The following is a 17,251-nucleotide window of genomic DNA, read 5'->3' on the forward strand; positions in this document are numbered from 1 at the left end:
TCTCCGAGCCACGCGGGCCCCCGCGTGCGCCCCCCGCGCCCAGCGTGTCCGGAGCCGCGGGACCCACGCAGTCCGGAGCAGAGCGGAGAGCGAACTTGGGCTTGCTCTGCCGGAGCCGATCAGAAACACAATAGGAATTCCAGCCTGACGTCAAGAGCTTTTCCAACTGTACCCTCTTCTGGTGAAAGTCTGCAAGGCACGCGGCAGCTGCCGGGGATGGGTTAACCTTGGGCAGACGCAGGTCGCCAGCCCCTCCCGCGGCGCCGCGGGGCACCAGCCCCCCCCCCCAACTCGAAAGCGGCCAGTGGGCTCGGGCTGCGAAGTTTCTCTCTCCCTGCAGTTTGGCCAGACTGAAAAAACGCAGCGCCTGTTGCTCAGCAGGAAACCGTGGCCAGATCCCTTTCAAAGACAGCTCCCCCAGCGAGGCAGCCTCCTGGCTTGGACTCCTGCTCAGCCTGCCCTCGGGAATCTTCGGTCTGCCCTGACGCTGCCCTGCTGTGCGTGCCACTTTTTGCCCTTTCTGCAACACTGCAGTCCAGCCTTCTCCTAGGAGAGAAGGGACTTGCCCAAGGCCACCCAGTGAAATGAAGCAGAGGTCAGCTTGGCACCTCTTAACCGGTCCCTTCTAACTGCCCCCTACTGAAACCTTGAAATTGTGCTTTCTGGTCTTGCTGGTCTCTCCTTCTGGCTGTCCCCAGGTCTAGTGCCGCCCCCAGCTTCCAGAGCCCCTGAGGCCCCACTGTCGCCAAACCCCGCCTGTCCTTCCAGCACACAGTCCTCTGCCCACCCCGAGCCTGGCAGCCACAGCAGTCCTCTCTCCCCAGGGCCGCCAACAGCTTCCTGTAGCCTGCAGACCCTGCTTGGTTCACCGCGAACAGCCTCGGCCTCGCCGGCTCTGCAAACTTGGGCATTTTCTATGGACTGGAGACTGTTTTAAAAAAAGATCCTAGAGAGAGCGATGAATGGGCAGCGCTCGGGGGACTTTCAGGGCAGCGAGATGGCTGTGACACTGCAGTGGAAGACACTGTCGTGAGGCCTTTGTCCAAACCCAGAATTCGCACCCAGAGGGAACCCGGCGCAAAGGGACTTGGGGTGACCACGAAGTGGCAGCCTAAGTCCGCCAGTAGCAGGCGTGGACAGCTCTGTGGGCCCCACTCAAGGCGGGGGCGTCCTGGCGGGGCCAGGCCAGAGGGCATGGGGAAGCCTCTGCGCTTCGGCTGTTTTGTTGAGCCAGAAATGTCTCTAAAAGGCAAGTCTATTCCAAATATACTCTAGGCAGGGGTTCTTAGCTTCAGTTTCTGTCATGAAATCAAGCTGCCCATCCTTGTTCCTTTCGTGAGACCGTGCAAAACTGGATGCATTAGCACGCACCGCACCGCCCGTGTTTGGGGAAATGTCTTTACCAAGTTTACTGCATCTCCCCTTTCCACTTTAAGTGGCCTGGCCCCACAGAGTAGGAGCCTGGGCACAGAGCGGCGCAGTGCACCGGGCTCGGAGTCTGCTCATCGCCAGCAGGCACTTCCGCCAAGGCTTGTGCTGCCCTCACCACCCCCACCGCAGCTCTCTGAGGGAGCGAGATGCCGGGACCACGTGATCTCTCAGCTCCCCATGCGGCAAAGTGGGGCGTCTGCCCCTGGTCACCACAGCCTGGCCGCAGCGTCACCTCCCAGGTCCTGATCGCCAGCTGGCAAGGGGAGGCGGGTGGGATTTGCCCCGGGCCTTTGCTTTCTCCACACAGGGCAGCCACCACGTCCCCACGCCCCAGATGCATCTTCCAGCCCTTTCTGGGCTACTTCCGGGCTCGCTGCTTCCTGATATCCGCATGGCTGTGTCCAAATTGCATCTCCGTTTAAGCTTCTTTAACGGGCTTAAAAACACCATGCACACAGTCATCTACTCACAAATTTATTGAGCTACAAGGCGCGCACAGGTGCACTTGCGCCCATCCCAATCTGGGTGTGGCTGGCGGCCGGGTTCGTGCTTGTAGGGAGCAAACCGTGGTCAGTTGGGGTGGGGGGTTGGGGGGTGGAGGTAGGGTAACAGCTAAGCCAGGGCGATGGTCCCTGAACTTCCCTACAGGGGCGCTGAGCGGTGGTCAGCTGCCTGAAGCAGCGGCAGTTACCAGACATTGGGGGCTGGCGCATTCCCTCCGCAGGGGGAGCCCCCAGCCCTCTGTCCAAAGTGCTCAGGGACCCAGGAGTTGGAGACCCCTGGCCGGCTTCGCCTGGCTCGTCCCCAGCTGGGAGAAGGCCACGTGAGGGTGGCACGCGGCGAGGGGACTGGGCCGGCAGCGCCCAAGGGTGACCAGCCAGGCACGGTGGACCCAAGAAGGGTGTGGACTCTGAGTCTCTGCGCAGGTGAGGACCCAGCTGAGACCTGGGCTATTAATTTCGCCACCGTCACTCACCCAGGGCCTCTGCACTCACCTGGCAGGAGCGTCACTCGCAGGTCACCTGTGCCGGTTCCTTGCTGCCAGGGCTCCCTCCAGGTTTGTGGCACCTCCCTCCTCATGAGGGCCCTAATTCTGCCCCCCAGCTGTGTTGAAGAGGGGCTTCAAGGAGGTGACTTAGGGTAGCGGGGTGAGAAGAGGGGGCTGAGCGAGAGGGCTGTGGCCTTGTAACAGGTGCCCGGGGCTCCCTGCTCCCTGCGCACGCCCAGACCCCGCAAGGGGTTGGCGCCTGTGAACCAGGGCGAGAGCCCCCCAGCCCTGGCGGCACCGTCTGGACTTCCAGCCCCCACAGCCCTGGGCATATACATTTCTACCGTGGCGGCCCTGCGTCGGCGGTCTGCCCGGCTGTGTGATGACGCTGCAGCAGGCGGAGACCTTCCCCCTTCCTCACACTGCGGTGTCCGGCTCCACTTCCTGCTGGCTTCTCCCATGTCCTCCAGGGCTCTGGACACCGACCCTTCATCATCTGACTCGGGCCGGGCGGGTTTATCAAGCCTTAGCTGGGGGGGGGGGGGTGCCGAACGATAAGAAAAGCAGAGACCTGCTGTCTTCTCAGCGTGGGTTGCTCCAGCACAGAAACTTGAGTCCAGAGCTGAAGCCTGAGGAGAATTTCCTGAAGGGCTGACCCAGAGGAAAAGTCTGGACTTTGGGGCTAAAAATGGAGTTTCTTGCCGTGTTATGTTCAGTCTTGGTTTTATTTCCATCAGAATTGTACATTTTGTGATTTCACGGGGCGGGGGGGGGGCGAGGGAACACAAAACCTTCTATTAGATGCAAAAGGAAGAAATTTTTGACTCATGTGGGTTTTTATTTAAATAGGGAAGGGAAAAAACACCATCTATTTAAGCATTGTGAGACGTGAGTGTTTGCACCGCATTTTCTTTATTAAATATGTATTTTTTATTTGTTGAACAATAACATTTGGGGCTGCAGAATGCTTAATTTCACAGTGCTAATTAAAACCAGCACATGTGTATCTAAGTGATTTGTCTAGACAAAAACTGATGCAGGCTGTAATCTGGTCCCTTTATATGGAATAATCACTTCTGTTCTGTTAAAATGTCTTTGTGTTTTGCTGAATTTAGTAACTTTCATTAAGATTCAGTTCTGCTCTCCATCAAACACTTACATTGTTATTTGCTGTGTAGCTATTGGCACTGCTGAACCGCCACTCCTCGACTCAGGGACCAAAGGGTTGATTGGCCAGAGGACCCTGTCTGAACCTAGTGTCCGAGTGTCCCTGGAAGTCAAGTGGGGGGGGGGGGGGGCTTTGGAGGGAGGACAGGAGTAGGGAGGAGATTCAACGGAACCCTGGGGGGCCTGTCCCAACTCCTGGAGTTTTGTTCTTCTATGCCTCCGTTTTTCATGTGCAAAGTGGAACTATAACCTTTTCCCTCTGGACTCTAGGATCTCCTAAGGAACAAATATAAGACTGGGTGTGAAAGGGCTTTATGAGCTATAAGATGCTGAAAATGTGAAGCAAAGGGAGGAGGAAAGAAGAGTGAGGAACAGGAGAGGGAAGAGAAGGGAGGAAGAGAGAGTGAAGGAAGGGGAGAGAGGAGGGAGGGAGGAAGGGGAAGGAGAAGGAGGGAGGGACCCAAAGTCTCCTGGGCCCTGTCCGGCTGGGCCCACTTCCTTCGAGTCCCTGCACCTCTGTCCCTGGCTCCTTTCAGCGGTGAGTCACTCAGCCTGGTGGTGGGCGGGAGCACTGAGCCCAGGGCAGGAGTGTAGACCCATGTCAGACCAGGAGTGTAGACCCATGTGGACCAGCTGGTGCCTTGGGGGTGGAGGGAGGGCCCCCTCTGGGCTTGAGATTGGGTTGCTTTGATGCTGTGAGGAAGGAAGACCACAGGAAACAGAGGAAGGCTCTGCAGGCCTCACCAGCCTGGGGCCGGCAGTCCCTGGGAGAGGCTGGGGTATCTTCCTTGAGCGAACTTCTAATGCACACTGAGTGTGTGGAGGGCAAAGAATCCTCCTCTTCCCCAACCAAGTTCTTTAGCATTTTCCTTTTCTTACATTGCAAAATCAATATATATTCACTGTAAAAATAAAAAATATAAAAGCTCGTAGGCATTCTCCAAATCCCTTAATCCCAGAGCTCAGCACAGCAGAAGAAGGACCTGGTCTCTGTTACCGTGTAAGGCATTACCACAAACACAACAGTTTCAAACACACATTTATCTCACAGTTTTCTTAGGGCAGGAATCGGGCCAAGGTTTAGCTGGGTTCTTTCTGCTCAAGGTGTGGGCTAGGGCTAACGTCTTATCTGAGGCTCAGGATCCTCTTACTGCTAAGTGGGAGAATTTGTTTCCTTGCAACTATAGAACTCATGGGGGGCTTCACTTTGAGGCCAGCATCAGGACTGCTCTCATCTCAGTGAGTGCCCAACTCTCCTTGAGAGACTCAACTGACTAGACTAGACCCACCGAGAACAATCTCCCTTTTGACTCACACCCATGATTACATTAATATTTACATTAGCCGCCCCCTAAGAAATGAAATGCTAAGGTACAAGTCTGTCGAAATTTTGTTTAAGATCTTTATGAGGAAAACTATAACTCTCTGATGAAAGAAATTAAAGCAAAACTAAATAAATGAAGAGTTATTCCATGTTCATGGATAGGAAGGCTCACCAAGCTATCAGTTCTTTCCAAGTTTGATCTATAAATTCAATGCAATCCCAATCAGAAGCCTGAGAACATGTTTGGTGGCCATTAAGAGACAGATTCAAAAATTCCTAGGAGAAGCAAAAGACTAAATTAGACAACTCAATATTGAAAGAGAAGAACAAAGTCAGAGAATTGACATGCTCTGAAGTTAAGACTCACATAAAACCGCACTAATCCTGCATACTGCAGGACTCTGACCATGTGGAAAAGGCAAAGCTGTGGAGACAGTGAAAGCGTCAGCGGTGGCCGGCCATGGGGGCAGGGAGCCGGCTGCGTTACGGAGCGCTGAGGATTTCGCTGTCTGCTCTACATTGGTGCTGTGTCCCCCACAGGCGTCCAGGCACCCAGAGTGCAGCCTGGAGTAGCCAGGGCCTTGAGCAAGGGTGGTATGTCGGTGGTGATTCGCGGATGGTGACTGCCGTACCCCGGTACGGTGTTGATGGTGGGGGAGGCCGCACCTTGTGGGGAGGGTGTAGAAGAACGCTACATTTTCCACTCCGTTTTGTGACAAGCCTAAAACCACTCTTTAAAAAATAAGGGTTTTTTTGTTTGTTTGTTTGTTTTTTAAGTAAATAGCTAATGATTCTGGAACAGATCTGTCTGGGCGCAGTGTGCACGGCCAGTGTTTCCTATGGAAGATCAGCTGCCACGTTGGCCATGGGACCCGAGGCGTGGCGGTCCCAGCCCCCCTCACCCCCAGGGCGTGCAGCAAAGGGCCCTGGGCCTCGGGGCCTCAGAGCCATGCTGGAGGATGTTGTCCTGGATCCCAGCCCCGGGTCAGCTCCTGGCCAGAGATTGGGGAGGGAGGGGACACCGTGGGGTCAGTGGGGAGAGGAGGGACGTGCTGTGGGACGCGGAAAGTGAGTGAACGTGAATATGAACTTGAGCAGAGAGGGAGGAGGCATGAGAGAGGGAGGGGGAAGAGAAAATTCCGGAACATCTTCTCATGTTTTGGAGAAATGTCATGTCAGGCAGGACTTGATAATTACTGTCATTTGTGGGATGTTTCAGTACAAGAGAACCAAATAGTTCTGATGACACGAGCTCCGCACCTTCTCCCAACTGACATCCAGCCGTTAGCTGCACTCGGCCTAAGTGTCCTCGGGGCTCCCCTCGTCAGGCACAGGCTGCCCCAGAGCCCTTCGGGGAGCAGAGGGGGTGACAGTGACGTAGGACTTCTCGTGTGTCCAGATGGGCCCTCAGAGGCGCCGGGTTTCCAGGGAGCCTGGCGCCCCAGATCCTCGGACCTGGAAGGAAGCTCAGGCCGGCCCACTTCCAGGGGTGCAGCCTGCCGAGCAGACACGCAGCCTCCGGCCGGGCGTCACGGGGCGAGGCGCACAGGAAACGCAGCGGGGAAGGGCCCTTCCCTAGTCCTCACAGCGGATGCCATGCCCTGAGACCACGCGGCAACAGCCACCTGGCTGCGGGGCCCCGAGTCCGAAGACTAAGTTCGAATCCCGGCTCGCCACATGGCCGCCCTGAGTCGGACAGCTGTTGTCTCCTCTTCCACAGGAGAGAGAACACGCTCGAGGCCCAGCCAGATGACTTTTTTTTTTTTTTAAAGATTTATTTATTTATTCATACAGAACTGGGGTACAGGCCAGAGATGCGGAGGGTGAGAGGATTCACCAGAGACAGAGTGGGGAGCAGAACAGGCAGGTCAATGAAGCACACTGCTGAGGGGAGCAGCGGGCGGGTCAGGAGAGGTCTGCCACGCCATGTGGTCACCTCCAGGGCAGGCGGGAATCGAACTCGTGCGGAAGTGGCTTAAGTTTCTTAGTGCTGTGCTTTAACCCGCTGCGCCATCAGGGAGGGCCCAGCCAGATGACTTTTCTGAGAAGAAAGGAAGCGCGTGTGGTCTTTTCCCATGAGCACCTATTGCTCATCAGCCCGGGGCAGAAAAGGGGCCGGAGTGCTCAGGACCGAGCTGGCTGCTTGCATCTGGAGGCTCGGAGTGCCTGGCCCATCCTGAGCCCACAGCGCGTGACTTGTGTTTTAGAAGCCTCTGAAATAAGCTTCGTGCTTTCAAAATATCTACAGAAAATGTCAGGGAGGCGTTAGCAACCTGCGAAAGAGTTTCCAGAATAGATTCAAGGCCTTGAGAGAGATCTGATCCAGTCTGCCCAGCCGCGAGCTCCCCCCACCTCCGCAGGTAGGCCGGCTGGACGGCCAGCTGCTCCGCCCTGCCCGCAAGGAGGGGGCTGGTCTCTGGGAAACGCGAGGCTTCTGAGGCCAGCCGCCTTCTCTGTGCACGTCATCTAACCACTCCGAGTCAATGCGTGCAGCTGTGAACTGGACGGAGCAGAACAGAAATGAGACCAGAGAGAGGTGAGCAGCGCACGAGGGCCGTCTCGAAGCCCGACGGTGAGGCCCGGCGATGCTCGCTGTCCACTATCACGGCCAGTCGCCCACCTGTCGGTGACCCAACTTGAGCATCTTTCAGGGTGGAGCAAAACCGCTTGTCACCCCCACACCCTGCAAGAGCTGGGCCTTCTCAGCAACCCACTTGCCATTTGATACTGAAATGACCGCGGGGTCCCTAAAATAACTCGTCATAAACGGAGCTTCCACGCCTCCTCCCTTTCCTCACTGTGTGCAGAGTAAGTACGGAGATCAAAGCCACCCTTGCCAAGTCACCCCTTCCACCCGCAGCGGGTTCTCTGGCTCAGCGGGAGCAGAGCGAAAGGTCCCTTCCGAGCGGGCGTGCATGCCGGCCGCTCACGACGCTCACGACGGGATGAGCTCTGCAGCCGTCGGCGTCTGCGGCGGCCCAGAGCAGGCGCGTGAACTCGGGGGCGTCAGCGAGGCCGAGGCCACCGGCCCCTGGTTCGGGAGGCGGAACTGCCCTCCAGCCCCCTCGCGTGAGCGTGCTCTTCCCAGGCTCCAAACACCGCTGACAGAACAGTCTTCACACGTACACGTGGGTCGAAGCCCCCTCCGCGCCGGCCCATTGCTTTGACAGGTTTTAATTACACCCCGGGCCAGAGAAACAGCTGCGCTTCAGCTCAGGCGGAGGCAGCGGCCTCCAGAGCAGCAGCCGCCGGGGGGTCCTGCAGACGTCTCTGGCTATGCTCGAGGCCGTCCCCCGCTGCCCGCCGCCCCCACCCAGGCAAACAGGCTGCCCTGGCGTCTCCAGAGCTCCTGGGCCCGAGGGGCGGGCTGCAGGAGGAAGCCCCCAACCTGCCTGCTCCTCTCCGTCTGCTGTTTTCCCTTCTCTTTCCACCAAAGCCAGGGGTGCTGAGTGGGGACCACCCCCCCGCTGGCCCCGCTGGCCCGCTGGTCCTGGGCCTCTGACCTGCAGTCTTCCCCGGGTTTGAAGCAGCAAGGAAGGTCGCCCCTTCCTCATTTACTGTCTAGGCCTCAAGGTAAGCTTTCTTACATTCCGAGGCAAAGAGCATCGTTAGAAAGAGCACATCTGACTGCTGGCCACCAGGGATGGTGGAAGCCGGCTGGCCTCAAGGGACGCTCCATCAGCCACTGACCCCTGCCCCCACCCCTCCTGGCCCCCCGACTCCGGATAATACCCCTGCCCTCTGCCAAAGGCAGGATGAGGTCTTTCAGGCAAGAGTCTGCTGCTCCTCAGTTCATCGACAAAGTAAACGACTTTGCTTCTCTTCAAACTCTATTTCCCTTTGTTAGCCAAGGGGCAGCGAGACGGGCATCCGGGAGCAGGCCTGGGCATTCCCCGGGCAGCGGGTGAGTCGCTCCCATCCTGCCTCACCAGCCCACAGCGTGAAGACGCTTCGATGGCCCATAAATGTCAACGTGCCTGGTTACAGGCCGCTGCCAGCCCCTGGCCGCCCGCCGGCACTCTGTTACTGGGTAGAATACAGGCTGCTTGGGTCGTGTTTAATTGGAGAAAAATCTGAATCTAAAATCCATCTAGAATTGTCAACTTGGACTGGGGACATTGGAGACCGTCCGTGACACGCACCACCCAGACTCAGGTGAAAGACAAGATACCTCCTGTGGTGCAAAGACAGGCCACGTGCGCCAGGCCGAGCGGGGCGGGGGCCTCCCAGAAACCAGGCCGCAGCAAGATCTTGGTCTTGAGCTTTCAGCATTGTGAGCAAGGAAATTCCATCATTCTAGCCCCTGTCCCAGTATTTCTTCATGATGACCTGAACAGACAGGTCGTCTGCAGACAGGTAACCAGACAGAACACATGAGGATGATTCTAGCTTTGCAGACGAAGAAAAATAAGTTCAGAAACGTCACTTCAGCCTTAAAAAACGAGTGAGAAATTAACCAGCAGCTGGGGGAAGGGAGCACTTTCCAGCCAGAAGCTCAGGGCCAGCAGTGGAGAGAGGCCAAGAGGCCCAGGATCTGACCCCAGGTAGCCTGGAGGGGAGGGGGTTGGGGTGCCACCCAGGGACAACCTCGCTTTCATGCAAAATGGGGCAGAAAATGCCTCAAGCCTGTAGGGCGAGTGAATCCATCAGGCTTGTGGCGCCATCAGCCTCCGCGGCCATCACCTGCAGGGCACGCGGGCCTGGTGTGGACACCTGGCGCGTGGGTGTGTGCACGTGTGTGAGTGGGCAGTGAGTGGGCACGCCCGGGCTGCAGGGCGGGATAGAAGGCGCTACTGGGAGAGACGATGGCGTGGTGGTGGGCGGGACTGGCCGGTACTGGACGGCACAGGGGGGTGCAACAGCCGTGGGAGAGACAAAGCAGGGGGGGCCGGGAACGTGGAAAGATTCCTGGGGGGCTCGGTTGCTTTTTGGGCCTCCCTGCCCCGCCAGCCTGCAGGCACCACAGACCCTAATTCGGGGGAACCCAGGCTATGAAGTGCTGCCCGTGTGCCAGCAGCAGGTGACCCCAAAGACACTGGTGTGGAGGGTGTCGGTGGGGGCTGCCTCACGGTGCCCTACGCCGGTCACCTGCACACGGCGTTAGGGAGACAGCGGCGGCCGCGCGAACAGCCCGGCCAAGGCACGAGTGCGGGGTGAGCGCGGGGAGCCCCTCTCCTCCTGGACGCGGGGGCCCTTCCCCTTCTGCGTTCCGTGTCAGCTTCCTAATCTCCCAGGCCCCCGGAGGTCCCGTCCCGCTGGACACTTGGAAGAGTCCTGGTGTCTTCGTTTGCACCTGCCCGCCGACCTCGACGCCTGCCTTCTCCCAGCGGCCCTTGAGTGACCGCCAGGAGGGGCAGCCCTGCGCAAAGAGGCCCTCCTGTTTCCCGGGGCGGCCACCGCGAGGATCTTGGGGGTTAGGAGAAAATGGCATGCGGGCTGTCTCCTTAGAGCTCCCCCATGTAAAAAAGTCCCTTCCATGGTAAGTGTTGACTTTTTCCAGTTATCAGCCACCCACACCTCCCCCAAGCACTGGGCCTGGAAGCCGCTGCCTGGCTCCTTGGCCCTTTCTCCCCCTGCGCCTGTGCAGATGCCAGCGAGCACGCGGCCCCCCCAGCCGCAGGGAGTTACTGACCAGCACTTGCAAGACCGCGAGGCCGAGGGAACAGTCCCTGCCCCCACGCAGTGCTGGCCTCCTGGAAGGACAGGGCGCGAATACGGGACAAACAGGGAGATCACCCCAGCGCCGGGGAGGACTTGACCCCCACGGGGGGCTCTGTCCTCAAGAAGCTGCAGCCCACCAGCCCGTGGGGTCCTCACCACCCCCCTTGAAGTGCTAACGTTGGGGTGACAGCACAGAGGGAGGCCAAGCAGGTGGAGCGCCAGTCCTCAGCCGAGAAGGAAGATGGTCTCTACAGGGGAAACCACCTTCCGTTTGCCACCCTGCAGCTCGCTCCAAATAAGCCGCTGAACAAGTAGACCTTGCTTTTACTGGGTTTTGAAACAGGAGGGTGCCGATTTACCCAATGTCTGACTTTTGCAAAAATCACAGCATTTGCGCTCTGCAGAGGTCTCTTTCCTGTCTCCCGGAGTGCACTGCCTTTTACGTGACTGTAGCTAAGCACCCCAACTCCCCAGGACACACCTGCATGCGGGCTAGCACCAAACCCAGAGAGACCATGTTCAACACACTCATGCGGCACAGCTGGGGCCCCGCGCCGCGGCCCGGGGCGCCTCGCCACCAGCTAAGGCATTTCTCCGAAGGCCGAACACGGCCTGCCCGGGCCAGTCATTCACGGCTGGGTATTCACCCAGAGAAATCACCAGCCGTGTGCGGACCCTCTCGGGCCTTGCTGGAGTAGTCCGGCGGGATGAGCCGTGACGCGGCCCCTGCGGACAGGAGGCTGAGTCTGGGGCAGAGCAGGGACTCAGCAACCCCAGCACACTGGCTCAGTCACGGCGGCTCCAAGCGCTCTGTCAGCAGGAAACGCCAGCGTGGAAAGCTGCTGTTTCCCTGACGCGCCCGTCAGAAAAAGGCAAAAGCTCAACCTCAGAAACCCAAGAGGTCGCCAGGCGCTGAGGAGCGAGGGCGATGGGCCCAGGGAGAGGACGGGGTGAGGCAAACATTCCAGTCTTCATTGTGGTGATGTTTCCACAGCCCACGTCTGCAAATCTCACAAAATTACCCACCTGCGCTTTACGTCATGTCAACTCTAGCTCGATAATCTGACTTGAAAGTTTTAAAATATCATATTCAGAGCCTGTTTCCTCTTTTTAGCAAAAGTTAATCACTAAAGTGAGAAAGGAAGCCTTATTTATGCTAATTTCTTCTGATTAATACATGACTACATCCTCTGTTTTCTCAGAGAGGAAACTGTACCGAAAGCAAATCTCGCGCTCCACGGAGTGCTGCTCCCATGGTCCCCGAAGGGGACCTCTCCCGCCTTGCTCCTCTGCTGGCCCCCAGCACGGACCAACGATGAGGAAACGGGGGTCAGCGGCGTCCCCCTCCGCAGCCGGGCGTCAGGAGGGTCAGTCCTGGGGCGTCCTGGCTGCTCTAGCCATGCACCGTCACCTGACCACTTGCGGCAGACCTGGACTTGACTGCTGCCTCTTTACCACGAGAAAGACTTTTTCTTGGTTTTCACCTCAGCAACAAGGTGAGAAGCCCGAGGCAGGAGCGAGGTCGGTAATTGAGAGCCCCGTTGAGCGGGGTCCATGGGCAGAAGAAAACGTGCTTACCGCCCTGCGTTTATTCTGGTGCTTTCCATGAAGCAACTCAGGAGATATGAAGACGCATCTGCACCCCGGCTCTGGAGCCTGCAGCGGGGGGAGGGGGGTGGGCGGGGGGGGGGCAGCCCGCGCGGCAGCAGCGGGGACTGACCATCCGCGGCGGCCGCTGCGCTCCGTCAGCGGTGCGAAGGTCCCCTCGGAGAGAGACGACCTGACGACCCGGGTCCGTGCTTAGCGCTGCCTCTTCAAGTGTCTGTGTGCTCCACTCTGAACTGGAACATTTTAGAAGATTTTGTGAAAATAAGTAAGGTATGAAAGGCGCCTGACTTCCAGGAGACGTAACGCAAACAGTGATACCAGCGCTGCTCTTGCCCGGGTGTTGAGCCAGCTAGACCGCGAGCTGCCCAAGGGCAGGGCTGGCCTGTGTTCTGAGCCCCCGTCCCCACAGCGGGTGCCAGAAGTGTCTGCTAGTGGACCAAGCGCAAGAGGGATCTTTGTCGATCCACAGCTGCCCCCAGACTCAGAGAAACCAGCAGCAGCCGGGATCTGCCCACCTCTGCCCGCTCCCAAGCCTGGGTCTGCACCCGTCCCCAGCGCCCAGCGCCGGGCGGGGGAGACACGAGGCGGGTCGCCAGCCACAGCCCCGGGCACCGCCAGCAGGTGCAGGCTTCGGGTCTCGGAACCTCCTTACCACTGGGAACTGCCACAGCAGAGCCCACAGGGCAGTAGGAAAAAGGTGGGTGGGAAGTCACTACCTCAGGGCTTCACACTGTGGGAGGAAGTTCCCTCTTTCCCTGTTCTTTCCACTCTCTGGAAAACTGATGCCCAGAGAGCCCACAAAAGCCACACGAAGGAGCATGCACACAGTCACCGAGCACCTCTGCCCACCTGCTCAGAATAATGAGGACCAAGTGAAATGTTAGCCCCCTACATTTAGCAGTATATCAGTTAAGGTTCAAGCTGAATGACTAAAACAAAACTCCCTCAAAGATAAAGATGCCAATCATAAGAATTGGTACTTTTCTTTCATAGCTCCAGAGGTAAATTCTACTCCACAGGACCATTCAGGGATCCAGGCTCCTTCTACCTTTATTCTTTTTCTTACTGTGGTCTGACCTCTGACTGATGAAGTGCAGAGACCTTCACAGGGCAGCTCAGTTTGTTTTTATACAAGTGTACACCTGTACCCACGCAGCCACCTCTAAGCTAAGGGACAGACCACTCCCAGCACCGCGTCACGGCCCCTCCTCCCCCGCTCCCCTGGCCTACTGCACTGTCAGGCCCTAGGTTGTTGTCTTCATAAAGTAGCTGAAAAAAATCTGGTGTGCCAGAGCTCTGCAGGAGAGCTCTCCACAGAGGGCCACCCTCCATCCCAGAGAAAACACTAGAATGAGTCCCAACGAGGGAAGGAGCTCTCTGGCGCTCAAGAGAGAGGGCACCAAGGGTTGATTCACAAGTCCCTAGACAAACAAACTAAATACTGCAGGGGGAGAAACCGGATTGAAGACACCTGGGGTAAGGCAGGTTAAAATCCCTGGCCCTCATTTTCCTGAAAGTCAAAGGAAACCACCAGATTACATAATCTGCGTGGCCTGAAAAAAACCAAGTACTTAGCTTGTCAAGAGGGCTATCTCCAAAGTGTTCCCCAAAACTTGGTTTCACATGAAAAGGCATTCTAAGTTACAAGCAGGAGAGACAATGTTGACTGCGTTAGAAGTCTTAACCTAAGTCTAGAGGAAGCAGTAAATAGCAGGCTCTTAAAGGGACTTCGTAGACCCACATCGCAAACAGGCAGAGGCCTGAGCTCACTGCGAGGCCGCAAGACACGCACCTCTTCAGGCCTGGCTGCGGTTAAGCACAGCGGCTTGAAGTAGAATAGTCTGGATGTGGCCGTGTCCCGGGCTGGCAGGTGTCTGACTGTGAGGCCCGCCAGGGACCCACGCTGCTCCCGCCTGCCGCCGGCCCTCCCCTGCTGTCTTCTCTGTCCAACTGGTGGACACTGGCCCCTCCCTGCCCCTCAGAACCACCTCTGCGCCCCAGCTGAGGTGGGAAAGGCTGACAGGGTGAGCAGGACAGGCAATGGTGCACTAGGAAGTAACCTGGACATTGCACACACCACTTTGTCGCCCTCTTGTGGGTCTCGGTCAGGACCCTGAGCCACAAGGGCGGCGGGGAGGCGGCCCTGGGGGCTGAAGCAGCCCAGCGGAAGGAGGGCAGCTAGCTAGCATCTCTGCCTCCACATCTGCCCCGCATCTGCACAGGACTTCACGAGAGACCAAGTGTCGGAAGAACCAGCTGCTCACGCCTGGTTGCCCGACGCTGGGGGCTCCGAGTGCAGCCCCCCGAGGCCCCGGAACGGAGCCACCGGGCCCCTGCAGCTCTGACGCCTCAGGTCTCCCCCAGTCTGCAGGAGCAGGACGCTCTGCCTCTCCCGGTCCCCACCCCACCGCCGCTATGAGTCCGCGTGCTTGTGTGAGCGCTTGCCAGCGAGGGCGTTCTTCTGCGACAGTCACGGTCTGGACTTCTGGCTGGAAAGGGGCTCGGGATTGTCGTTGGCTGGGACTGCCCGAGCAATCACACGATGCCACTTCAAACAGCGGACGGCTGCCCTCTCCCGTCCTGGGGCCCAAGCCCAGTCAGCAGGCCCCGGCCCGCCTGGCCCTCCCCCGCGTGTGGGCCCTTGACCCTGCTCTCATTAGCTCGCAGCTGCACCACTGCCCCACACCAGCCTTCTCGAGGCCGCGAAAGCTCTAACCTCCTCAGGATAGCAGCCACTCGATTTCCCGCCCCCTGAACCCCCCCTGACCCACCCCTCTTGGTTCAGTTACACCGGCAAGGACCCGATTTCCAAGTAGGGTCACTTCACCGGCTTAGGTTTCAGCCTGACTTTGGGGGGACAGTCGCGCTCGCAGAGACAGCCCGGGGCGGAGAAGCCATCTTTAATCACCGGTTACAGCCCACATAGGGCTCTGTGTTTCTCAAGAGCTCCGCCAACGCCCCAGGGGCCTGGGGCTACACGCTCAGCCTGCAGAGGTGGACACTGAGGCTCCAAGAGGTCGAGTGACCGCCTGGAGCTCCCTCACCTGCTAAGACTTGATCCCAAACTACCTTCCTGCTGGAGCTGGGTGACCTCCCACCCAGTCCCGCCTCTGTCACACTGCAGAGCCCTCAACACCAGCAACTTGCCGTGTTTCCAGGGTGTGTCGGCCCAGCTCTGTCCCCTCCCTCGCCCCCCGGCCTGGCCCTGCCCCACTGCACGCAGATGGCACGGAGAACAGGGCCCCACCCTGGGTTCCTGCGTGCTATTGCTGCAAGTCCCTGCCTGGCCCTGTGAGCAGGACCTCGGGTGTACGTGGCTGGTGGCGACCAGGACGCCGAGGCAGGAGATGGGCAGGGGGAGGAGGAGGTTGCTGGGGGCTGAGCGGGCATCTCTTGAGGCGCCAGGGACTCAGGTAGGAATCCCACTGGGCACCACCCCCAGAGGGGTGAGCCCCTGGGGCCCGAGGGTGATGCCTGGTGTGTGGGGGGGTCTGCTCAGCCGCAGGAGCCACAGGGGCCGCGGTGAGGTGCAGGAGACTCCGAGGCCTCCCTTGCCCAGAGACTTGAGTCATTAAGCAGAGGCGACACCTGCCTCTGCCTTTGGGTTGGCACATAGTAGGTGTCAATCAGGTTTGACTGACCAACGCCCTCAAGAATATCTGTGACCTGCCAACAAGTAAATCTGGCCTTTCCCCAGGTCATCTTACAACTCTGAGGCTTTGGCCAAGCAGAGCTCGGAGGCCCCTCCTAGATCCTTTGCTCTCGTCCTGGAGTTCCAGGATGGAGGTGCAGAGAGGACCCTAAAAAGATGAACCTCTACAGCATGCAAAGAGCAACAGGCTGAGAGCGACAGCCTCTGGGGCCCCAGGGCCGCTCCCCTGGGGATCCTCCAGGCCCTGGGGCTGTGGTCTGCTCCCCCACCTGACAGGAGCAAGGCTGGAGGGGAACACTGCGCCCAGCGCCCTCAGCTATGGGGCCGAGGCAGGTCTGACCCCACATCTGTCTGACTGCTGAGCCCCGCCACCTCCCCCGTCTGGAACTTGGCGTGAGAGTTGCTGCTGACTAAATTGTGACCCCCCCCCCAAAAAAAACTTGTGGGTTGAAACCCCCATGCACCTATATTTGGATTTGGGGCCTCTAACAAGGTGGTGAAAGGTAACGGGGGTCATCAGGGCCGAGCCCTGATCCCACAGGTCCGGCGCCCTTCTAAGAGAGAGGCCCCATAAGAAGGCAGGAGGGGGCTCTCGCCAAGCCCCCCGGCAGCTTGATCTCAGGTCTCCACCTCCAGACCTCTGAGAAAACACATTTCTGTTGTTTAAGTCACCAGCCTGTGCTGCTTTGCGCTGGCAGCTGAGCAGCCGTCCAGGATTTTTAAAACACCAAAATAGCTTGGTGTTGAGTGGAATAAACTCTTAAGCTTCCTCTCCCCTCGTTCAGTGTTTGGAGGGGAAAACCACTTTGCTCTCTCCTGAGACCGTCTCGGCGTTTATAGCGGAACTGAGAAGTGCCATCTGCCTGGTTCTGATGGCTTAGCTCCCTCCCAGAAGCCTGATGGGGCGCAGGCACTCCCCGGCGCCTCCAGAAGCCCTCAGAGCAATTCTTTCCATCTGAGAACCTCGCTGTTACAAGTGCCACCGCCCCCCGCCCCCCAGGCTCCCCCAGATAAAAGAGAAGTGGGCTCAGACCCGTCCTGCCTGCTGGTGTGCCAGGACGCGCCCTGGAGGGGAACCAGGTGCACCTGTTTCCAAGGGAGGAGCAGATGCCAGTGAGGGAAGGCCTGATAGTGGGCCCCGGGAGCCAAGGAGCCCCAAATGGGCAAGGTGGAGGTCACGCTCTGGGCCCAGCAGCAGGAAGAGGGAGGACGGGGACTGGGAGCCCGCGCCCTGGCGCTCTGCAGGCCACCGCCTCTTCCTCACCTCCTCACATATCCTGAAGCCGCGCGTCTCCACCAAGCAAAATAACTTAAAATACATTTGATGACTCACAGCAAAGAATAGAATGGCACCCCAGGATCTCAGCAGATTGTTGGTTTAGCCAGAGCAAACGCTCTCGGCTCCCAGCAGCATCACACA

The 17,251-nt window shown here is 58.4% G+C and overlaps 2 protein-coding genes across 2 annotated transcripts in view; one reads left to right on the forward strand and one right to left on the reverse strand.

The window, feature by feature from the left end:
• The window catches only part of KCNF1 (potassium channel, voltage gated modifier subfamily F, member 1), a 10,088-nt gene extending 2,261 nt beyond the window's left edge, over positions 1-7,827 (reverse strand). The window contains exon 1 of the mRNA XM_004686074.2: positions 7,756-7,827. Within this exon, the coding sequence (XP_004686131.1) occupies positions 7,756-7,827 (72 nt within the window). The remainder of the gene's footprint in view (positions 1-7,755) is intronic.
• PDIA6 (protein disulfide isomerase family A, member 6) overlaps positions 7,826-17,251 on the forward strand; it is a 54,661-nt gene continuing 45,235 nt past the window's right edge. The window contains exon 1 of the mRNA XM_012727366.1: positions 7,826-7,979. Coding sequence (XP_012582820.1) covers positions 7,826-7,979 — 154 coding nt within the window. The remainder of the gene's footprint in view (positions 7,980-17,251) is intronic.

This window comes from Condylura cristata, unplaced genomic scaffold (genome assembly GCF_000260355.1).
Source record: "Condylura cristata isolate star-nosed mole 26May11 unplaced genomic scaffold, ConCri1.0 scaffold00020, whole genome shotgun sequence".
NCBI lineage: Eukaryota > Metazoa > Chordata > Mammalia > Eulipotyphla > Talpidae > Condylura > Condylura cristata.